This window comes from Salvia hispanica, chromosome 5 (genome assembly GCF_023119035.1).
Source record: "Salvia hispanica cultivar TCC Black 2014 chromosome 5, UniMelb_Shisp_WGS_1.0, whole genome shotgun sequence".
NCBI lineage: Eukaryota > Viridiplantae > Streptophyta > Magnoliopsida > Lamiales > Lamiaceae > Salvia > Salvia hispanica.
Window position 1 is genome coordinate 36,005,205 of NC_062969.1, and position 24,296 is coordinate 36,029,500.

At 35.3% G+C, this 24,296-nt stretch overlaps 3 protein-coding genes across 3 annotated transcripts; all 3 read right to left on the bottom strand.

The window, feature by feature from the left end:
- Window positions 1-1,134: 1,134 nt before the first annotated feature.
- On the bottom strand, window positions 1,135-3,975 carry LOC125189940 (cucumisin-like). Its single transcript, XM_048087156.1, has 9 exons — window positions 3,902-3,975; window positions 3,730-3,827; window positions 3,518-3,658; window positions 3,340-3,439; window positions 2,733-3,249; window positions 2,313-2,644; window positions 2,120-2,231; window positions 1,839-2,052; window positions 1,135-1,769 (listed from the first exon to the last, which is right to left on the bottom strand). The coding sequence occupies exons 1-9, from the start codon at window positions 3,964-3,966 to the stop codon at window positions 1,135-1,137; spliced, it is 2,214 nt and encodes a 737-aa protein (XP_047943113.1). The 5' UTR covers window positions 3,967-3,975.
- Window positions 3,976-7,545: 3,570 nt separating this feature from the next.
- Window positions 7,546-11,935, bottom strand: LOC125191342 (hydroxymethylglutaryl-CoA synthase-like). Its single transcript, XM_048088883.1, has 12 exons — window positions 11,649-11,935; window positions 11,088-11,194; window positions 10,366-10,498; window positions 9,777-9,920; window positions 9,395-9,553; window positions 9,115-9,188; window positions 8,968-9,043; window positions 8,801-8,856; window positions 8,629-8,716; window positions 8,395-8,535; window positions 8,131-8,280; window positions 7,546-8,028 (listed from the first exon to the last, which is right to left on the bottom strand). Exons 1-12 carry the CDS (start codon window positions 11,709-11,711, stop codon window positions 7,837-7,839), a joined length of 1,383 nt encoding a protein of 460 aa, XP_047944840.1. The 5' UTR covers window positions 11,712-11,935; the 3' UTR covers window positions 7,546-7,836.
- Window positions 11,936-20,631: 8,696 nt separating this feature from the next.
- Window positions 20,632-22,444, bottom strand: LOC125187689 (molybdenum cofactor sulfurase-like). Its single transcript, XM_048084317.1, has one exon. It carries the CDS (start codon window positions 22,349-22,351, stop codon window positions 20,792-20,794), a length of 1,560 nt encoding a protein of 519 aa, XP_047940274.1. The 5' UTR covers window positions 22,352-22,444; the 3' UTR covers window positions 20,632-20,791.
- Window positions 22,445-24,296: the final 1,852 nt, after the last annotated feature.

Consider the following 24,296-nt stretch of genomic DNA (forward strand, 5'->3'; position numbering starts at 1 on the left):
CTGGTCCTCAACATTTGCTTATGATTTTGATCATATACTTTATTTTTTTAATTTTTGCATTCTGAACATTTCAAATTGGTCCTAGACTAACAATTCCGTCAATTTTTAAACGGTTTTAACCCGAATGGGACTGTTAAAGCCATCAAAATCGGTCAAAATCTGGTTAAAATCGTTTAAAAAATGACGGAATTATTAGTGCATGACCAATTGTGATCCGAGTTGAAATGTTTAGGATGCAAAAATTCAAAGATAAAAGTATAGGACCAAGATCATAAAAGACATATATTCGCTTACCTTTACTCTTATGAAATGTAACTTTCATATACTCCCTCCGTCCCCCATTAAGAGTCAGACTTTTCCATTTCGGTCCGTCCTCAATTAAGAGTCACACTTTATTTTTACCATAAATAGTTAGTAGGTCTCACATTCCACTAACTCAATTCACTTACATTTTATTATAAAACCAATATAAAAAAATGGGTCCCACATTCCACTAACTTTTTCAACCAACTTTTCTTTACATTTCTTAAAACTCGTGCCCGGTCAAAGAGTGACTCCTAATAGGGGACGGAGGGAGTATTTCATTTGCATTTTTTTTCATCACTGCTATCCAAAAGAAATCTTTGACACATATTCGAAGACTGAAAAATGGATGTGATGCAACGGAGAGTGATCTTGATATTAATAAAAATTGAAAACTGATCACGTTTAATAGAGTACTTTTGATATATGGAGTTTTTGTAGAAAAATAAATGACTATTTGATTGTCATGTGCCTGAATTAGGCCAAAAAACAACTGGGCTGAATGTGTTTAGGCTTGTGAATATTCATTTTTTGGGTAATAATGTGAGTTATATTCATTGAAATATCCAATAGCACTTGTAGTCTTGTGAATTTGGTTTCATATATATTCGAATGCTTTGGAAAGGATTGATAGTGCTTTATTTTACATCATATTGGTATAGTTGTGATTGGCTCCAATTGACAACCATTCAACTTTTAGTTGCGTAAAATGGAAAATTTTGGGTATGTGATTTCTAAATCACACAATCTCCAGCAGCAGAACCCATCCATTTTTTATCTCCTACATCTTATTTTAAAATGTGTATTTTATTTTCCAAGCAAAGAGGCTTATCAGAGCATTCCATTGATGCGATGCTTGGAAGAAGAGGCTTTCAACTTGTCTCTCTTTCCCGGCACAGTGATAGAATTCTGTGAATTTGTAACGTAAGGAGCCCCAGGGTAGTAGTTGTAGACCACCAGAGGCATCCTAACCGAATGTATCCCATCGCTCCACGTAATGGCGCCTGACATGATTGGCTGCTGCGTGATGGCAGGTCCGCTCACACTGACCGTGAACCCCTGCGTCTCTCCACTGGACGAAAATGTGAGGACTGATGGCTCCACTTTGACGCTGATCATTGCCGGCATGTGCATGCTGGCAGTGTAGGTCGAGTTTGGTGACCCCACGTTGGTTGCGGTTCTGGTGAAGGTAGCCATGATCTGCTGCCCGTCTTCCACGTAGAGTGAGAAGGACGGGTAGTTGAGATCCCAGGCTCTTCCCGGTGTGGTCGTGGTGCAGCTGCTGTTGTCTCCTGTCACTAGTCTCAATGTGGTTGTGTTGTAGCCCTGCTTGCAGAGTAAGTTGATGTAGTCTGTCTCGGATGCGTTGAAGACTAGCCCCGGATCAAGTGTGGCGTTTGGGTTGATGTGGCCGGAGCCGTAGGCAAACTCAAGGCTACTCTCTAGTCTTGGATCCATTATGTAAGCTGTTTGACATCATTAACAAACCATAAATCCAATAACTGTTTAGGAATGTAACTAACTAACTAACAAACCTGTTGTCATAATAGCAGACTTGATGGCAGCAGGGGACCAATCAGGGTGTGCTGCTTTAACATAGGCTGCAGTCCCGCTCGCGTGGGGGCACGCCATGGATGTCCCGGAGACCAGTTTGAATAAGACGCTTCTGGTGTCTCCGTCGTACGATGAAGGTGAAGCTAGAGGGGACCACCCGGCAAGGATGTTCACACCAGGTCCAGTAACATCAGGCTGATAAATACATTAGTATAGTTAGAGCTAGGCTCATGAAGATGGATGTACAAGCTTAATTTCAAACCTTGAGAATATCCGGGGTGATAGGGCTAGGTCCTCTAGAGGAAAACGAAACCACCTTTGGAGCAACAGCGTCCTTCCACGTCTCCCCAACCATGATGGTCGCCACGGGGTATCTGAAGACGCATCAAATCTTAACACAAGACTAGTACTACTAGTATGGATGTATGTGAAGCTCGAGTCGAGTTTTTTCTTACTTGGTGGATCTTATGTAGGTCATCACCTTCTTGGCGTCGTCTGGGCTTATCAGCGTTGCTGGTAATGGATACGTGAAGGCGTAGTCCGGGTTTATCTCGTCCTCACCCACTATAATACTTCCAACGCCCTTGGACAGCAGAATGGTCGACCCATCCTGCCGGTAACCTTCACACATCACTATCTTCCCCGGTATCATGGCAAGGTTGATCCCTTCTTCATCACAAATTCTAGCAGAAGCTTCACTGAAACCGAAGGTGTAGTTCACAGCATCTCCTCCCCACATCAAAGGATATGATGTCCCGTTCAGGTCAAAGCTATTAACCGCGATTCCCTTCATTTCACACACAAAATCATTAGTAGGAGTATAGTATAGCATGATAAGGAAGAATGTCAAGTAGTGATCAGAAAAGTTGGCATACTGTCAAGATTTGTCCATCTCCAAGTGCTAAGTTAGCAACAAATTTCCTGTCAATGGTGCTTGCAGCAACAGTGAGGATCCAAGGCGCGTAGTTGGCGAGTGAAACAGGATCAGGACCTTCGTTTCCAGCTGAACATGAGGTCAGGATCCCGTTTCTCATGGCGTGGAAAGATCCGATTGCAATGGAGTCTTCAAAGTAATCAGAAATCCCAGTATACCCCAACGAAACTGATAGTACATCAACTCCATCTGCGATTGCATCATCGAAGGCTTTAAGGATGTCTGCATCCTCACAGTAGCCACCCGACCAGCATACTTTGTACACTGCGATTCTTGCGTTTGGAACTCCACCCCTTGCAACTCCCTCTGCTAGTCCCAGGAAGCTCGTTCCAGCTATCTCATTGCCAGCAACTGTTGATGCCGTGTGGGTGCCATGTCCTATAGTGTCTCTCGGAGATGGGATGTCCCCATCATCGTAGTCATTGTCACTATTGTAGTAGCGTGCGCCAATGAGCTTGCTGTCATGACATAAACGAGATTCAAATATAGAGAGGACTGAGCAGCTATTCTTAATGAATAGAATTACTACTTATTAAGATTATGCATACTTGTTGCATGTGAAATTTTTGGTCTGGCATGTCCCTTTCCACTTGGGTGGTGGAGGGCCATAGCCTGTGTCGTTGAAGCTAGGATGCTCCGGCCAGGCTCCTACACGGATAGATATGGAGTAAGGCATCAGAACGCGTTGATTTAATCATGACTTACTCTGTATATTTGATGATTCACCTGTGTCTATTAATCCAACAATGATATTTCCTTCCTGCCCCGGTTCAAGCACCCCTCCGCTGAATCCCATGAAGTCCCATGAACGCGTCGTGTGAAGGTTTAGCTTGCGGCTAGGGAATACAGAGATAACTCCTTCCATCTCTGCCACCAGACATACACATATATGTAAGCGAACTCCTTTTTTAAGTAAACGCGTAGCTAGTCTTATATACCTGCAATTGTTGCTGCTTCTTCCTCACTAAGCTTGGCTGCGAATCCATCGAAACTCTTTCCATAACTATGGACCAACGAATCCTTTGCCGCGGAAGCACTGCAAGAAATGGAAAATTATACTCATTTTTCAACTAGTAGTGATTTCAATGTTTGTCAAGAAGAATGAGCAACCTTCCTAGCACACTCTGCAGCATGCCGTGATGTGTGGATGCTCTATCTTGAGGCCGATCCCCCATGTACACGACGTGCAGCTAATCATGAAAAATGAGATCAGGGTAGCTGCATAGGTGAATGAGGAGCAACTAACAAATAGAAAATTAACGTACCATAGGCTCATCATCACAGTGGCAGGTGAGCACGACACACGCGAGAAGCAAGGTGTACAAAGTCACGGCGTTTGCCATTGTGCTGAGGTAATGCAATGTGGTTAGAGTATCTTAGATACAAGTGTTTATATATGGTGTATCTTAAGAATTGCTTTCTCCGCTTAGCATTGTTGTGTTGCACAATTTTCGTTTGAGAGGAAGAAAAGACAGAATTAGATGATAACTTTGTCTTGTTAAACTATTTGTTGCTTTGATGAACATCAACATCTTTGGCGGCAATGATTAGCAAATATGTCAAAATATAGGATCTTCTTGGGCCTAAGCTGTGCTAAAAGAGCGGTTGGATTCCTTTGTTTCTAACAAAATTTAACTCATATTTTAGTTTTTACAATCCTAATCAAATATGCATTGTTTGTGAATACTGTTGACGTTGAGAAAATGGGAAAGGGATTAAAGTATCATTTGCAGTTAATATTTTTGTGCTTAAACAACTTGGAGATCGACACCGTGTTGTTTTAACTTGCATGTGAGATGATGTTAAAATATCTCTAAGCTTAATAAAGTCGAAATAAGAAAATGAAATATTTGAATGGTAGTATTGATAGGTCTAAGTGTAAGTTTGCCTGATTCTCTTGAAAGTTTTTACGTAAGTAAATTAAGCTACTCACTAGTAGTTACTTGGAACTTGGTGATAACAAAAATTTCTTTGAGTTTGTTTAGTGAAATTTGTGTAAATATTAGTAGTACTTAATAAACCATTATTAGTTCTATTGAAACTAACAAGAAAGGAAATTGTTTATTAATGACAAAGAGGAGAGATTATTTCTAATCACGATCTAATGGCAAGTGAAACAACTCAAAGAAAACCTGAGGAGATTATTAGAGAAAATCTCATTTGCCAGTACAACTTTAGTCCAAGTTTCAATACATAGCTTTTGAACACAAGGAGAGGTTCTATTTCTTAGTTTTGTGCAAAATTTTCAACTTCCTACACTAATCATTTATAATTGTTTCCTACTATTAATGTTTTACTCACTTCTCATGAAATAGCTCAATGCATCATATCGTTGCTGCCAATTTCCACCATAATACCCCAAGATTCCTTTTGGTACTATGACATTGGAATGGAATTGGAAATATATGAACTGAATTTGAAGGAATTATTGTTTAAATAAGAAAATTGTTTTAACGAAAATTTAAGGAAAAAAAAAACTAATGATAATCATAATTAAATGACCATTAGAGATAATTTAGCATGGAAAATTTATGAAAAAAGATAATGAAATAATGTTTATTGTTACAATTAAAGACCTCAAAGAATTTGTTTAATACTCACTCCGTCCCACAAGAATATGTACTTTTTACTTTTTAATCCGTCCACAAGAATATGCATTTTTTAATTTTGAAAACTATTTTCTCTCTAATGAGATGGAACTCATTCTCCATTAACAAAACTTAATTTACTTTTTCTCTCTACCCCTCTCTTACCTTACCAATTTTGCATTAAAACCCGTGTTGAACCCAAAGTACATATTCTTTGGGGACGGAGGAGTATTAATTAAGTAAATTTGTCTATTTAAAATTTAGTACTACAAACAAAAATTATTAGAACAAATTAAAATCATTAATTTGAGTAAAATTTGGTTCGTGCCCAAATAAAATATTATGTGGGCCAAAATAAATATGCATATGTATGTTGTTGTGTGAGCCCAAGTGAAGAAAAAATCAATGAGATGCCTAATATTCTAATAGGCTTCATTTTGACAACAAAGTCCATCACAATATGATATCAATGAGTATATGATTCTTTCATGTTTTGGCTAGGCAGGGAAATAAAAGACTTACGAAGAAAGAGAAAATTGTCTTCATCTTTTCCACCAACACTTCTTTTATCTCTCCTGAACAATGTTCACTTTTATTTTTCCTTTCATTCTTTTGTCATAAAAATGCAGTCTCTAACTAAGAAAATTAAAAGTCAAATAAAAATACTTTATAACTTTATTTGATTTAATTAAGAAGAATTAAATGTAAATTTAAACTATACAAATATGTGGGCCGTACACCTTTTCTGTTAAAGAATTGAATGATGATAGGATGAGATAGTATTTCATGTATTGCTTACTTCATATAATGATGAAATACGATTTATATTTTCATCTTATAACAAATTATATTTTGTGTGTTTAAATAGTTTTCATTGAAAAAATTTAGCAAGTTATAAATTTTATTATACCATGATTATTTGAACATATAAATACATTTTATTTTGTAATATAAATTAATTTAATCATTGTTTGCATTATATTTAAAATTATCAAAGAGAAAGTTAAATTTGTTTCTGTTATTTTATTTTTTCTTTAGCGAAAAAGGTGAATATAATATTGAAAGTAATAAATTAGTAATATTAATAAGTTATTCAAAAAATTTATAAACAAATGGAATAAGATATACTAATAAAGGGTCCTATTAGAATGCTTATAGCACCCTAATTCAAAATCAAGACTAAATTTCCACCCTTTGATTTTAAAATGAGTGGATGAGACTAAAGCTCACAAATCTCAATAAATAGTAGACAAAATATCAACAAAAGGGTAATATTGTCATTATGTTATCATATGATAATTTTCGTGGGTGTTTTTTTATATCGTATTACAAATATCAACAATATGACATTAGAATATCAACACAAGGACAAGAAAATATCAACACATTTTTATTGAAATTGGACATGCATAATATTGAGATTTTGCCTACAATATATTGAGATTTTTTGTTGCATTTGTTGATAAAAGCTGCTTATCAACATGTACGAAAATTGAAATATAATTTATCAAATTTCATCACCCGAACATCGTCGGAACATATGCAATTGAGATCTCGTTGGAATCCTTATTAAATTATCTTTAATTTGATATATTTTTTGCTAATAAAAATAATTTAAATTGAGAGAGTTACGTAAATTTAATGATTTGAGATGATTTTGAGGAGAGAGAAAGTAGTTAGTTATAATTACTACATATAGGATTTGATATTAATACCCTTTTAATTTAATTAATAATTATTTAAATTTAAAATATATTACACTTGACATTATATCAATCAGATCTTCTAATTTAAATTGGTCTCAATTTTGAATTGCTAATTAGTTAACAATTGATCACCTCCCTAGTACGTAATTATCATTTCAATCTAATGTCCATTCCATCCTTGTTAAAAATGCTCATTTTTATCTCTAGCTTTTTGCAATTATTGGCATCTAAAATTGGAACCACAACACATGTTTACTCTGTCTGTCTGTCAGCACTAATGTCTTTTTGCAGAGACATGAATCTAAAGGCTGAAATATTAAAAATCTTCAACAACCTGGATTTGGAGAGACATGCTTGTCCCACCATTTGCTACTTCAATACACTCCATTCTTAGACTATATAAGTGGTGTTAGGATAGAAGATATAACACAATTTTCACCACAGAGTAAGTGGAATTGGATTGAAAGTAAAACACAATTTGCATTAAGAATAGAAAGTAAAGATTTATGCCAGCTAGGGCTACATTGAATTCATTAAGATGTAGAACAGAATACTGAATACACCCATCATCTGAAGATGCTTCTTTTACAGAATCCAAGAAAAGAAAACAGAGAAAATGAAACTCTGACTACTAATAATTCATCTCTCAAACAAATTTAGATGCTTGTACCAAACAATGAAAATAGATTATTTGTCTATGTGCTGAATTAACTACACAGAAGAAGAGCCAATTTTATGGCATATGATATCTTCAGTGGCCATTCGCAACAGTTCCATTCGTAACGGCCTTCTTGGCATAGAATCTTCGGTATTTGGAGTCAACTTCAGTGAGATAGTATGTACCTGGTGCAAGAAGGCTGCAGTCCTTGCTTGTGATGAAGTCTTTGCCTCCATATCGGTGCTCCATTAGCTGCATCAGTTCGACAAATTTTTCTGGCGGGAACTGCATACGGGGAGAGTTTTAATTAACAACTATCTCTACCAAGAACAAATATTTAAACAAGCACTGCTTCTGGAATCCAAGAAGACTACACTTCCAACGTACCTCATTCCTTGACTTCAACTTCTCTGAAACGTTCATAACAGATGCAATGTTGGACAGGCTGAAAGGTTTTTCTCCCTCAGTGAAACGGAGAGAGAACATGGTGGCTGCAAGACCACTCCCGTAGGAAAACAAGATGACCCTCTGCCCAGCCTGATGAAAAAAATAAAGGAAAAAGAAATCCATCAAGAAAATGTCTCATACTTTGTGTTTGACATCATTCATAAAGCTGAACAAGCCAATCCCATGGGATGAACAGATGTTTACCAGTGTGCTACTTTTGTTGTGGATGAGGGAAGCAAATGCAGCATATAGTGATGCGGTATACATGTTCCCAACTTGTTTTGGGATGAGCGTAGATGGTTGCACCTTGGTATCAAAGAAAGGTTTTGCGACTTGTTGAGATGCCTGTAAGAGAGTTTTTGTATCTTTAGCACAAAAAATGGTATAGCAACAGACTATCATCAACATAAACTGAGAAAAGGGGAAGATGATTCACACCTTCTCAAGATCGCGGCTTTGGTAGCTTTCCTCGTTGCTTAATGATGAAAATGGTGCAAGCTTTTCTTTTGCAGCCTCATCGATGGAGCTGAAAATTCATCCAGAGAGTCAGGTAGGCAGAAACTTGTGACAGGTAGTAAGTCAATGCTGTACAGATAATGATAATGTTCACCTGGCATTCCTCGAAAAGTCATTGAACAACAATCTTGAGAAACTTTTTTGTACAAGCTGCAGGTTTCAAGAAAAATGTCAACAATGCTTTTTCTTTCTCAAGTAGGAGAAAACTGGTACATTAAAACTCTGTACTCTGTTAGGCAGGACCATGGTTTACACAAGTACCTTGTTGTATGGAGAATGGAATACAAAGTAGTCAGCATCCAAGATCGAGAACTGCTTGCCCTCCTGCTTCTCAAACCTATTGTACATAAAAGTTAATACCAGTGAAAAAAGAGCATAGGTGCAAAATTAATTTTCTTCTGAGCTTACTTTTGACAGAAGCCTTTGTAACAAGCATCCAGTGCCATGAGGTAACAAGTCTGTGAAAGCTTGCCATCAACAACCTACAAGCATAGATTCGATCATAAGTGAAACGAACAAATAATGCATTGAGAATTTGTAGCAGGACATCATTTTCATAACACTGGCTACAATAATTTAACCATCATCAAAGATAAATGACAGAACGCTACATGCTTAAGCACAACTTTGAAGGTATGATTGACAACAAGAGCGCATGCAAGAAAAAAGGGATTCAGAAGAAAATTACTGGATATTCACTGGCAAGGTCGGGCTTGTAAAAATCATAAACATGAGCCATGTGACTCGACCTAAGCTTGCCTTCAAAAGCAATAGGCGCATTTGGTCCTATTAGCATGGCAATGGCTGCAGCCCCACCAGTAGGTCTAGCTGGTCCCTCGGCATAGACCTGTCAACGAAGCAAAAGGGTCAATATCTAAACAAGATGTTGTGTTTAATAGAATCTAAAGCAGCACCCATGTTAATTGATGAGATAGACAAAATTCAAAATATACAAAGGATCCTGCTTAAACTTAATGGTAACTATTTATTTTTGGCTCCTTTTACTTAACACTTCATCACTTAGCAACATTAAATCCAAATATACATGGCTATAGAGATGATGATCCTACCGCACTGTCAGTGCAGACAACAAGCCCATATCTTCCATCCCAAGAACTACTTTCCACCCAATTGACACAGTTAAATAGTGCTGCGGTCCCCCCATAGCAAGCATTGCTTGAGTCAACACCTTCGATATCAGTATTGCCACATTTCTGTTCATGCACATGGAGAAATTATAAGAATCATTATTGTGTAAGAGAAATTTATAACAGCAGATGCAGAGTAAAATGGTAAAAATAAAAAGAATTGTTGAGGGTAGTAGTCAGATATGGACCGCAAGGAAATAAAAAAGGCTTTGATCGAATTGAAATTAGAATATTAATCAATCAAAAAATAAAAAGAGAGTAAACGATATAGTCACGTCCAATCATGGAACTACTAATGACTCTTTAAGATATGCCATGAACATACTGTGGTGAAAGGTATTTTCAACAGAAAAGCCAAGGGAAGCTTATTGATGATATGTAACCTTTCTGTTAAGTGTTAACTCTAGGAGGCCTACAGCTACAGCATAAAATAACGTCTCATATATACGTGATAAAGCAGATCCATAGAAAATGTTATTGTAGCTTAAGTGCAGATAATAAAGCCAAACACCTCGAAGATCGGCATCAAAAATGTCTTAATGGATTTGCTCTTGTCGAGTACAGTCTCACTTCCAACTTCAAGGCGTCCAATCTGCTTAGGATCAACATTGTACTTTTCTAGAAGTGAAGTTACTGCCGTCATGCTGAAAGTTCAGAAAGTTAACAATAGTTAGAAAATTCAAGGTAACCAAGTTCCTATTTACTATACTTTGATGAGTTAGTAAGCAAGTGAAAAAGTCAGAATGTTCAGTCTAAGCGTTACAGTCATACAGATCTTTCCCAAATCATAATTATTAACTAATGCAATAGATTTGTGAAGTTTTTAGTCCTTCTGGATACATTTTGAGTTTGAGCAATATATAAAAATTTCACAGAGAACATAAAGTTTGTGATGAAGCACACTTAAAATTTTGTGAACCAAGATTCAGCAAAAAAGGAAAAACACAGAATACTTCCCAACTTAATCGTAACGAATGTACTACCTAATTGATCAACAGTGAATATTCACTTTTTCAACAGGAAATCAGATGATACATCATGTTTTAAGCCACAAATGCATTTAACTACCGAAAAAAGGCTATTGTAATACTATATGATAACCATAAACTTTCAATGCATGTCTACATCATCGCTATTATACACAACAATACAATTAACCCAGACACGAAGAACGATACAGAGATGTTATTCTGCTCAATCCCTTTTGGTATTTTTTTAATATAGATTAATTACCTCATGGAAATGACATCTTCGACCTCGGAACAAAATGCCATGCAATCTTGACCAAGCCCAATTGTGTACTTTCCTTTGCTTGCTCCATCATGAGCTTCCAACACCTCCTGCAACGCATCATATAACAGCTCTAGTCAACAAAATAAATTCTGCAGATAAGACTCTAAACTAAGATCTGTTTTTCCTCCCAAGTGAATCTGAGATTTTGCTTTATCTAAAACCCTCAAGTTTAAATTTTTATATAAAAAATGAAAATAAAAAAAAGGCCTAAAGAGATTGATTGAGAATTTGAGATAGAGAAAGAGAGCCGGAGCAGAGAAAGTTTGCAATTAAGAGGTGGGTCCACTCCACTCCACCCTATAAGCAATCAAAGAAATCAATCTAAACAAACAGTGACGCACTTCCGCACAACTACAAAATTTCTATAACTAAAGAACCCAGAAACAGATACACACGCAAAACAACAAACACGAAGAGAGCACTATGAACACGAAACAAACTGCACTCTTGAGGCATCAAAATTCGGTGAAAGAAAAAGAGAAATTCGGAGAGGTATCAGACCTGCTGGATGCAAGTGGGAGGGAAGTAGATTTCCATGGCGAGGATCCCGACATTCTTGGCCATCTCGATTTTGTTGAGTTGAGGAAACGAAGGAAATAGCGGATCAGTTAAACAGCCACACAGGAGTTGCAGAGGTTCAGCAATTAGAGAGAGAGAGAATGGGTGTATGTGAATTGGAAGGTGGTGATGCGTATGTGTATATATATAGGGAGGAGGAAGAGATGGTGGATTCAGTATTTCCGAATTTCTTTGCTTCCACAGCCCCAAAATGCAGACTTCGTGAATTTCCACTCACCAACCATATTATTCATTTTTATATTCTTTCTTTTCCCACATTCTCTTTTCTTTTATACGTATATTTCTTACACCCGCAGTAGTATCTTTTTTATACATAATTTATAAAAATAAAATTTACTGAATTAATTAGTAAAAGAAAATAGAGTACAAAAATAAATGATAGAAAACACAAAAGTAGAGAAAAAATAAAATAAAAGTAATACATAAATTATACTTCATCCGTCCTAAAGAAGATGATCCCTTTCTTGGGCGGCACGAGATTTTATGCAAATTTATTTTGTGTGTTGAGATGAGAGAATAAAGTAAGAGGGAGAGAATAAAGTAGAGATAAATGTGTTTCTATTTTAAGTAATGGGTCATCTTAGTTGGGACAAACTAAAAAGGAAAGTGGGTCATCTTCAATGGGACGGAGAGAGTATTTAATAAATTACTTTGCTTTCAACTTAGTATTTCACTGTCTTTGTTGTCATCTCTAAGAGCATCTCCCAGAGAAAAAGAAGTAAATTATGAAGATATAATTCTCATTTATCAGTTCAAAAAATATATACCTTCATAAAAACTAGTTGCAGTAAATTTAAAGGAAAGAGGGTAAACAGAAAAAGGTATTCAAAAATAGTACAGTAGGGTGGCGTTCGGTTGCCATGACTAATAATCATGATACTATCCATTTAGGATTAAGTTGTAGGATTATTTTAGTTGAAGGGAGGATGCTATAACTAATTATCATGAGACTATCCATCTAAGATTAAGTTGAGGGGATTAATTTTATGAACCAAACATGATACATATTTAATCATGAGATTTAGTCTTGCGAATACTATATTTATCTTTTGCGTTGAGAATAGGTAAAAAAAAATTAAAATTGAAGAAGGTATAAAAAAGAGAAGCATATTCTTTATCTATTTATTTACATCCTTTATTAATCCGTTATTAGAGCATCTCTAAGTAAAAACCTACATGATGATTAGGCTGATTAGCTTTGAGATCACAATAATAATTTAATACTCCCTCCGTCCCATAAAAGTTGAGACAAAACTTTTGGGCACGGAAATTAAGAATTTATATTAAATAAATAAGAGAGATGAAAAAAGTATGAAAGATAAGAGGGAGTAAAGTAAATGATGGAATAAAGTAAGAGTGATTAGATGTTTGTTTTTTGTTAAAAAATGAAACGACTCAACTTTGTTGGGACGGACTAAAAAGGAATACGACTCAACTTTTATGGGACGGAGGGAGTATTTATTTTAAAATAATTTGTAATATACTTTACAGCTATTGGATAGGCTATAACTAATTTTTGTTCAACATTTGTTTGTCCTTTCTTTCGAGTTGTAACTGAAAATAATGATATTAAAACATTCACACTAGAGTATTGCTTGCTTGTAGCGCACATTTAATGCGACGCTTGGGGGTTCAATTTCTTGCTTACTCTATTTTCTGCTCTTATATAAGTATGTCCTTAAATTAGGGTGGTAGCTAAAAGAATAATTAAATGTTTTATACTTAATGTATGATTTTATTGCTAATTGTATCTACTTTCATAAGTACTGGGAGTAGCACTTACTGTTGAATGCGTGTCTATATTTATGTGGGTTTATTTTGTGAGCTATAATTTATTTTTATTTTTTTGGTAAATATTGTATGCTATAAATCGATAAATTCGAGGTTGTTTTTGCTCTTAATACAAGTGAAGGGCATATATATTTTATTTTCAATTGCGTAATTAATAAATGTCAAATGAGACTCATTAGATTTTATGATAATTTACAACTTTATACTTCGATTTTTTTGTAATTTGAAAGGAAATGAATATTATTGATTTTTCTTTTTTTTTTTTTCTCTCTCTCATGTTACTTTCTTTTTTAAGCCAATTGACACGATTTACAAATTAGGGCATTCTTCAAAGCAACACTTTTCACAATGAATATTTTTTCCTCTTATGATAATTTTTTAGGGGAATTCTCAATTCCCATTGTTCAATTTAAGTTTAGAAAAGTAACTTTTCAAAAACAAAGAGAAAAAAGTTTGCTCTATTTTACGAGGGAGTGCTATGATCTAGCTAGTCATGTAACTGGCCTGGTTTAGATATAGGAAGGTAGATAATATAGCCAAATAAATACATATTGGATGTGAAATTTATAATCTAATTAGAATAAACTTCTAGGTTAGCTATTCGTTTTATTTTTATTTATTGATTATTTTATTTTCTTTTGAATACGTCTAAGTTATTTTAACTTGGCAGTTCGAACACGAAATAAATAAGAAGCACGCCAATTATTTTTACCATTTGACCCCTTATTTATATTTCTTTATTAGAGAGGATTATTATTGTGTAAACTTAAAGTAGGGTATGAGTAGCATTCCATTGGACTATAGTATATTGGAGTGTTAATTATTAAAAAAGGGAGATAAACAAATGGTGCGGGGATCAAAGTGAGGTAGTTAATAGCATCTACAATTGGGGCATGGTTCCCGGTGGGCGGCGCCTTATGTTGTATAGGAGGGGGAAGGGGCCAGGCCAGGCCGGGAAAGGGGATGCTCGCCGGGGATGGCAGGTGGCGCGCCCACCAATTAGAACGCACACCGCGCATGCTAAGGAATTAGGGGTCGGAATTTTATTTTATTCCAAATTCAAATCCTTATAAATACAACTTTATTTTAACTTTCATTTAAAAAAAATAATCTCTTTTAAAAGTAGATATAATACAAATCACGATTGGTAATTTAATATTTTTAATTATAAGTTTTTCCTAGGATCTACCATATCAAAACTCCTTGAGCTTGGAAGGTGACCACCTTCCATGGACACATTGACCACCAATCTTCTTGATGACACACGATATTGATGTACATTAGATCAAGTACGTAGGATTTGTTGTCCTACTGCAACCTGAATGCGATTCTCTAAATTTTGACATAGCCAAACAGATAAGTTTCTCAAAACAAATTATTTATGGGAAGACAATAACTTGAATCAAACTTATGTGGAAGTTTTTAAAAAAAGTGGAAATCAATAATCTTTAAAAGTAATTAGTTATATCCTCACTCAACGTGTTGGATATAAATCTTACTTCGCACAGAAGTTTCCCGCCTTTGATTTAGCTCTCCTCTCGCATTTAGTCTTAAGAAGATGGAACAAATTAAGGTACTTAGCTTCATAATAAATATACACCTATCAAATATGCATCTTAATTCGAAGCCTAGGTTAAGATATTTCCTTGCACTAATTAGAATTTGGTTAAATTTATAATTAGGTTTTTATTTAAGATTTATTATTCATAATCGAAATGTATTAAATTTTTAAAAATCGAACTAGAATTAAATAATTAAGATTAAGATTTAATTAAAACTGCTCATGATAATAATAATTACATTTTTCATCCTAAGTCGCACAGGTTGTGATATGACCAACATATCGCTTTTAAATAGAGAAGTAATTAGATTGAATTTTACAATGATGTTTCAGAAAAATTGTTAGTATTTCAAAACAAATCCACCCCATCAGAATTATTCCAAAGAAGCCCTAATAAAGAATTAATTCACAGAAATGCTGCAAACTAATTGAATTCCAGCCTTTGTCTGACTAAGAGCACAGGATATCTGCAAAAATTAAAAAAGAAGTGGACGAGTAATTTATCGTATCGGAGGAAATAAACAAAGGTAAGCCAACAACCTAAGCTCGTGATATATTCATATATTTGGATTTATCATACTATTTATTGTAAAAGATGCCTAAATCTTGATAACTTAAAAGAAAATTTAAGAAAAATACCCAGATCTGTCTTAGTCGATGGGGACGATTTTCAGTTAGGAAATGAATATGAAGGCCATTTGATCGATTGGAATCTTACCATTCGTCACCACTTCTCCATATTTGCCTATAACCTTGGAATCTCCGTCGTTTATTTAATTCATAAGTAAGATTATATATATTATATTCACAGAATTAATGTTAAAAATCGGTAATTCTGATACAAGTTCAAGATGATGGTCAAAAATTGGTATTCCAACTAGTAATGCTATCGAACTTCCAATCAATTTAAAGTTGTAGCAAAAGAATTTCCTCCAAATGGGAAAAATAGTTTGTTTTTCACATTGGGAATTAATTGTTTCTCCTAATAATTAATGTAGACATCCAAAGCTGACTTCGTTCAGTTAATGAGTTGCAATAATTAATTAGATAAAATGTCAAATTGTAAACACTTGTTCATTAGTGAATACAACAAACATATAATTAAAGGTAATAACATGTGTTTCTCCTTTAAAGCGCATTACTCCAAGGTTGTATTGCGCAAAAGTACGGTACTATTAAGTTGTATAGTATTTTTAAATCCAATTAAAGCAAACTTTTAGTTTATGTTTATTTTATCTTATAAAATCATTACCATGATTAGGTCTGCTTATTCGGTCGGTTTCGATTTTAACCAGATCGGTTGACCGATTAATTGATCTTAAATTTTCATAATTCCTAGAACTGGAACCGATCGGTTCCGATTTGGAACCGGCCGGTTAAGAACTGGCCGATTCTGGTTCCGAACCGGAACCGATGTGTAATTTCAATCCGATATTATTTATAATTTTAAATAGTGCAATACTAAAAAAATAATAATCCAACATCTAGAAAACATAACAAATAATACCTTAAAATTCAAATAAATACAAAAAAAAATACAAACCAACAATACAATAATATTCACATATGGATAAGAGTGATGCCAAGTGTAGTAGGTCAAACCAGTTTATGTTAGCAATTTTTTTATAAAAAAAATAGGAGTTCTAAACTTTAACAATTTTATTTTAAATTGAATTTCATTTACCTTTTTTTGGATAAACAAATATTCAATGGATTTCCAATACTAATTGATCTTGTTGTGACTTTTTGGTTTATAACGGAACAATTAATAAATTATTGACAAACAGGTTAAAACCCTATGCTAAATAAATTGTTACATAAATTTGTTGTAAAGTTAAATTTCTATCATATGAAATGATATTGTATTTATATAAATTCTTTTGGAAATTAAAAGCAAACATATGATGTCCTACTCATTGTAGTTAGTTCATAAAAAATGGATTGGGAAAATAACTATAGATTCAAAGTATCACGGTTTAAACATTTTAAATACTTCAGAAAACAGGTCGCAAATCTAACACGTTTTAAATCTAAAAATCACTCAATGTTTCAAATTATTTTACTTTAATTCAAAATTAACTTAATTAAATTAGATTTATTAGTATATTAAATTATAAAAATAAAATTAAATTATAATCTGGTTCCCGGTTAGGAACTGAAACCGGAACCGATTTTATTTAAAAAGTTGGAACCAGTATTGGAACGAGAACCGATTTTTCTGGTTCCGGTTTCTCAATTAACCAGTCTGTTTCGATTCTAGTTCCGGTTAACCGAGAACCGGAGAATCGTTTAAGCACCCCTAACCTTGATCAGCTCTGCAATTACAATATATACAATAGGAATGTGATCAAATGAAAACTCTAAATATTGCACAAACTCAAAACTATGATCTGGACCGTTGAAAAATGTCAACAGATCACAAAAAACATCAACAGGAAAATGTCAACAGATTTTCAACGGTAGTCAATGATTGATGTTGTGTTGATATTGTGTTGATACTATGTTGACATTAAAATCTTGAAATTTTACACTGTGTTGATATTGTATTGAAACAATGTTGAAGTTGTGTTAAGGAGTTTTGAGTTTGTACCATATACTATAAATTTGCATTTTATCACTACCCAAACTATACAACTCTATAGACAACTATAATATTTGTATAACTGAAAGATTTTTCAAAAAATTATTTCAATTAAAATTATACTACTACTAGAATACTTGGGGTGGGTGGCGTCTTTGTTATGTGTTGTTCTGTTCTCAGAATGATTTTCAGTTTTTATTAATCTGCACATATATTTGTCATCATTATATTAAGATTTGGATTGGGAATAATTATATATCAATATGCATGTGAGGTTCCATTATTAGCTAATTTTTTGTAGTACATACTCGTGGCCCTGACTCAGTTGCACGCAATATCCAAATTTGTTAGTTATGAATTTAGCATTGATTGTTATGTGAAAATTTGTTTATATAATAGTAGTAGTTTGATGCCGTAGCTAATTATTGATGCCCATAAAATGTTAGATTAGGCTATTGATCACTGGAGTTTCTTTTTGTGAAAGAAGGGTCAACTTTTTTCTTTTATGAATGTACGATATCTGGATTTAGTAATTTAAGCTTGGTGTTAGCCTTGTACTAAGATGATGATGATGATGATGATGATGATGATGATGATGATGATGATGATGATGATGATGATGATGATGATGATGATGATGATGATGATGATAATAATAATAATAATGATGATGATGGTAATAATAATAATAATAATAAAATAAAAATAAAAATGGATCGAGCTGCAGTGAAACTAAATTTGCGGGTTGTAATAGTTTATTAATTCTATTTTTGTTTAAATATTTTGAATATGGATTCTTAAAAAAAACTGAATTTTCGATCAGAAAAATTTTCAACTTTGTAATTAATAAATATTGAACTTCCCCATCCTCGCAATAACGTCGACTGTCGACATCCAACTTAAGAGTTTGAAAAGGGCAACCTTTTATTAATAATGTTTTTTTCTTTGTTTTTTGGGTACGTGCAAAATAACAATATTCGACTTTGAACGAGTTTAAGCAAAGGTGGCCAGAAATGACTCAGTAAAAATTTGTTTTTAATTGTGCGCGTGTGTGTGTTTGACAGGTGATAAGCTTTGGCTATTTTTGTAAGTAAAGGTTGCAGTATTAGTCTGAAATTTTCCTTATTATATTATAATAATGTGATATAATATTTAGCACATATTTAATAGGATAGAAAACTCATTTAGGGACGAAATTCTATAAACGTCTTACCAAATATGCATGTAAGATAAGTTTTCGATGATTATCACTGAAAGACGAGGTCTCAGTTATAATTATATCTTAATATTTGTATATAAATTGGCACACAACATTAATTATGCATTGTTTTAATTTACCGCAGCCATATTTACCAAAAGTTATTGAGGTTTAAATAATGCGCATATTTTGTACCAAAATAAACTTGGGTGTGGGATTTCTGATTTAAACTAACATTGGGCCGATTATTTCCCAAAACGGCCCATCAGTCATTCGTATAGATAATAGAGATTTATTGTGAGTTGCAATAAAAATTTAAAAGTTTATTACTTGAAAATTTGATATGCCCTAGCCTGAAGAGCGATTAATTTTCTTTTAAACTACTATGGAGTGTGGAGCGTGAAATTTTCAAGGCCAAGGTATCGTCCAATATATAATGTAAAGAAAAGAATAAATTTTGCGATAGGAAATGTGGAATTGTGACATTCAAACAATAACCGAAAAAAGTCGAAGAAATTTGTTCTATTTCAGATGGTGGATGCTATGAAAGATAGTCATAACTCATAGTCACGGGAAAAAACAATGGCCCTATTGGTTGGCCTTATCAAGGCAAGATTAGATTGCTCAACATCTTATCTTTTATTTTGTTGCCAAGACAACTTATGTTTTTGGCCCGTTATCAAAGCAAGGTTTACATCTCTGTTATTCTTGCCCATTTTCACAATAGAAAAAAAAAAACTGTGATTCTGCATCATCATTTTGGTGATATTAATTTAGTGATTGTTTTCTCCCTCATTGCCCTTACTTTCTTTTTAAATGCAAAAAGACTTATTTACAGGACTGAACAAAACTAATAAAATAAAAATAACATTTAAAAATAGACTAATGCATATCAATTCCATCATCATCAAAACAACCTTGTCCTCAAGGTAAGTAACAACCCAAAACACTGCTCAACTCTTCCAAAGGTTGAACGCCATTGTTAGAGTTGGTAAACTGGAAAAACATGTTTCAAATGAATAAAGAGTGTTGGACTAAATCAAGGGCGATATTGCAATGGTTAAAGGAGTGCCAACTAGTGTGGCATAAAAACAGTCAATCGTTGTTTCCACGGCTTGCATGAATAGGTCTAATGGTAATTTCTAGATAGTTACTCGTTCATCGAGCTTTGCCTCGATTGCTGCTAGGAGATTGGCTTGTTCCTTCATCACTTTCTCTAACGCTTCTAGATGTGCATCCATTCGCGTCACATCCATCTTCATGTGCACCACACCATTTCGTTAGAAAAAGAAGAGATGGATGACCGAGGTTTTTTCAGATTTATTGGGATGCATAGTAGTTTTCATTAGATTGGATTTCTATTTGGATAATATTGTTTTGCCGAGTCTTGATTTTAAGTTGTGTTTTCAACGGTACTATACACTTGCTCTCTCGTCAGCCACTAATTGGTTGATTTTAAGCCTTCGTTTGAATAACAAATTTTACATCTACGTAAGTATCGTATCATAATAATAATAAAATCTTTTCTTTTTCCACCTGAAAATAAATATAAAAGTCCACTCTATATCTACGTAATATGTTTATGGGGACAGGAGGGGGCGGTCGCCCCCTTCGTGCGACTAATTTCCTCTTATCCGGACGTAAAATTACCATGTCCGTCCCCTCCGTTTGTCTTGACGTCGCCCCGAAAATCGACAAAAATTATCATTTTCGCCTAAACCAACCTACTAATATATATTTCGCCCCCTCCGTTTATGAATCCTGGATCCGCCACTTTGCATTTATAAATAAATCCACTATGAAAACCATTCCTACTTTTTATCATTGTCAATGTCATCCTTACACAAAAAAATGTATTTGATTCAATTTTTCTTGCAATGAAATGGAGTAAGAATTATCAACTTGTGTGGGAAACTAAGGATGTAGCATAACCGCTAAACCTCAACAGTTGTCTGATTAAGCGCAGTGTAACGCCATTTCTCCTTCTCCACAAAATCAGCATCCAAAAACCTCGCAACAAATGCCCACAATCTGTACACATCTTCGAAATTGGTTAACATCCCTAGTGAAGCCGATACCACTCCCAAACTTCCCTCAAAACACACGTTTTTCAACATCCCAATGCTGACACAGATGTTGCTCCGACAAGCCAACTTCTGCACCAAAAGCGGCTCCACTCTCTCCCCCTTCCAATCGCACACATTGAACGCGACCGCCGGCCCTCGGTCCAGCCTGATCCTCGGCCCGTACACCGTCACCAGCTGCACCCCGTTCCCCGCGTTCGGATGCCGGAGACTCATCAGCGCGTTCACTAGCCAGTTCACCAGGTACCTCAGCCTGCTGCTGATCAGAATCAGGCCCAATGCGTCCGCATTATCCAGGCCGCGAAACTCGATCGCGTTATCACGATCCAATTCCACTATCTCGGACAACAATTGCGCCCTCCCGCGCTCTTCTGAGCTGGAAGAAGACGATTGGGTGGGTGGTACGAGGTTGATGATTCCCATGTTGGTCGACGATTGAGTGAGAATTGGGACATTGGATTTCTTGACGAAGAGGCAACAGAATCCGGAGGGGTTTCGGCCGAAAATGTTGAAGAATGAAGAGATGAGGAAATCGGGGTGGAAGAGAGAGAGGCCTAATGTCTCCATTTCCTTTGGTGCTAAAGCGGATGCATCCAGCAGCACGTGCCATCCTTTCTCTCTCGCCATATTCATCCACTGATACGAGTATCGAGCTCCGCTCATTTTCGATTGGAGTGGGAACACGAACAGTCCGCGTTTTTTGTTCAGTAAAATTTTCCTCAGTTTCCTGGAATTGACTCTGAGGCCAGGCCAGGAAAACGCGGCGGACTGGGGCCGTGCGCCGCGTTTTCTGGCGGCCTGTATCATCACCTCCAGAGCCTCATTGTCATGGTCATAGACTGTGACGAGGCTCTGGTGGGAGTGGAAGGGGTAGGAGTTTGCGAGGAGGCTGAATGCGGACGACTGATTGGCCGTGAAGACTAGCGAGTAGTCTTCCTCGGAAAGGTTCATGTATTTCAAGATTCTCCGCTTCGCGGAGGCGTGGAATTCGGCCTCCTCGGCGCCGTAGAGGAGGTAGGAGGTGAAGTTGGTTGAGCTGTGGGAAAAGTCAAAGAACCTCTCGTCTGCATACCGGTTTTGGGCGTAGACGTAGGAGAATAGGCCGTGGCCATGGTAGTCGAGGCAGACGTGGTTGGAGAGAAGGAAGTGGTTGTATTCCTGAGCTCTGACGCTGTCAGCGAGGACAGTGTTGAAGTAGTTGGGGACGGCGTCTCTGAGGTTCGAGAGGAGCTCCCGCAACGAGGGGAGTGACTCGTGATTGGTGAAACTTGTGTGTGGATGGAGGGTGGAGAGGATTGCGGACACGAAGTCGCGGCCAGGGGTGGCCGAGGCCGCGGAGGGAAGGGGATTGGAGCAGCAGGTGCTAAAGCAGGCCTTTGAGGCCTCTTTAATGCAATTTGGTGATTGCATTTGTGAGTTTTGAGTTGCCTTGTTTTCATCCTATCTCTCTTCACTCTAATTTCAATTTGCTGAAAATGAATGGCCAGGTTGTCTCTTGATCATGAGAGCTATCTATGCTTGACCAAGTCTTTCATTAATTACAATGTTTAGTTTCTAATGTGTCAAATGGCACACATTTACTACTATTAATCTTGTTACAAAGTAGTCTTTGACCAAAAAATTCTTCATGGCCTTTTTTTATTTGTCCAAAAATAAATTAAAACATTAATATGACCGATGACTTCGTATAGTCCATTAACAAATGGTGTTAAGCAAAAAGTTGATTGGCATCAATTCTTTTGTTGAATGGGAAAAAGGGCTAAGAAACAAATAAACAAATGGAAATTGTGATGTGGCCGGCGCTTATCTGTGGTGTGGTGGCCAAGAAATAGACCTTTTCCTTTTAAATTTTGTACGTTAGCCGAATTTTAGATAGGGGACCTAGAAAATTAATGATGGTACATAAGTCAATTATTTTTTAGTTTGTATCGTTTGTAATAAAGTCCCCACATGATACACAGTTTCCTGGGTTGATATCTATAATTTTCACACAGTTAGTTTTAAGTTAAAGTTCTCATTGATTGCATAAACCAAAGTAGGGGCTGGGCTTAGTTTCCTTAACTTACGTTATAAGCATGGACGAAGCCAGGAATTTATATCGAGAGGGGCAAAAGTATACGTGGGAAAAATTCAAAGGTTTTAGATGGTGCAATTAGTGAGAAATTCAATATAAAAATATTTATAGTACATAAATTATATATACGTGAGAAAAATGGAGGGGCATTTGCCCCTTCTTGATACATGTCAGATCCGTCCCTGGTTATAAGCTCATACTTATATGATGGATTGAATTGTGATTCATAATTTTATTTTAATTAGTATTTATTTAGTAAGTATGATAGAATCAGAAAATGAAATGAAAATACATAGAAAAATATAAAAATTTATAATTTAATCCTTTTATTTTCATTCATTTCTATCCGCATTCCATTTCTTCATTACAAAAAGGGACCTAACATGTGTGGTAGTTGGCTGGGGAGTGGTAATGCATGAGGCAAATATCTCATGTAGGTTTGAATCGCAATTTTGAAATGAAAAAAAAAATCTGAGATTGAGAAACCCCTTAAATTAAGAATACTATATACTCATTCTGTCATACATGAATATGCATTTTTGGTTGGGCATGAGTTGTAATACACAATTGATAAGGTAAGAGAGAAGTAGAAAGAAAAAGTAAATAACTAAAGTATTATTAATGTAGAACTGATCACACCTCTATAAAAGAGTTTCCAAATTTAGCATATTAAAAAAAAAGTGAATAATCTTATGGGACAAAATGAGTACTCCCTCCGTTTCCGAAAGAGTTACTAATTTCCATTTTGGTCCGTCCTCAATTAAGAGTAGCACTTCACTTTTACCATAAATGGTAAGTAGGTCCCACATTCCACTAACTCATTTTACTCACATTTTATTATAAAACCAATATAAAAAAGTGGTTCCCACATTCCACTAACTTTTTCACCAACTTATCTTTACATTTCTTAAAACCCGTGTCCGGTCAAAGTGCTACTCCTAATGGGGGACGGAGAGAGTAACATATAATACGGTAACTATCATGATTAAGAAAATCTAATTCCTTAAATTAAAAATAAATTAAAAGGTTTAAACTTCACCACTACTTAAACCTTTTATTAATAAACTAATATAAACATTTGTCACATGTCAACTAACTGTTACTCCCTTTGATCCATTGAAGATGACCTACTTTTCTTTTTGGTTGTCTCAATCATTACTAAAATAGAAACACATTTCTCTTTACTTTATTCTCTCTCTTACTTTACTCTCTCCATCTCACACACAAAATAAAGTTGCATAAATTCTCATGCCGCCTAAGGAAGGGGTCATCTTCCTTGTG

Coding starts and splice junctions, on each gene's coding strand:
- LOC125191342 (XM_048088883.1), bottom strand. CDS start 11,711: ATGGCCAAGAATGTCGGGATCCTCGCCATGGAAATCTACTTCCCTCCC. Junction 9,554..9,776: donor TTGTCTGCACTGACAGTGCG/GTAGGATCATCA, acceptor CTTCGTTGACAG/GTCTATGCCGAGGGACCAGC. Junction 8,536..8,628: donor AAAGCCGCGATCTTGAGAAG/GTGTGAATCATC, acceptor ACTCTCTTACAG/GCATCTCAACAAGTCGCAAA.
- LOC125187689 (XM_048084317.1), bottom strand. CDS start 22,351: ATGCAATCACCAAATTGCATTAAAGAGGCCTCAAAGGCCTGCTTTAGC.
- LOC125189940 (XM_048087156.1), bottom strand. CDS start 3,966: ATGGGGGATCGGCCTCAAGATAGAGCATCCACACATCACGGCATGCTG. Junction 2,645..2,732: donor GAGATGGACAAATCTTGACA/GTATGCCAACTT, acceptor TGTGAAATGAAG/GGAATCGCGGTTAATAGCTT. Junction 2,053..2,119: donor TCACCCCGGATATTCTCAAG/GTTTGAAATTAA, acceptor TGTATTTATCAG/CCTGATGTTACTGGACCTGG.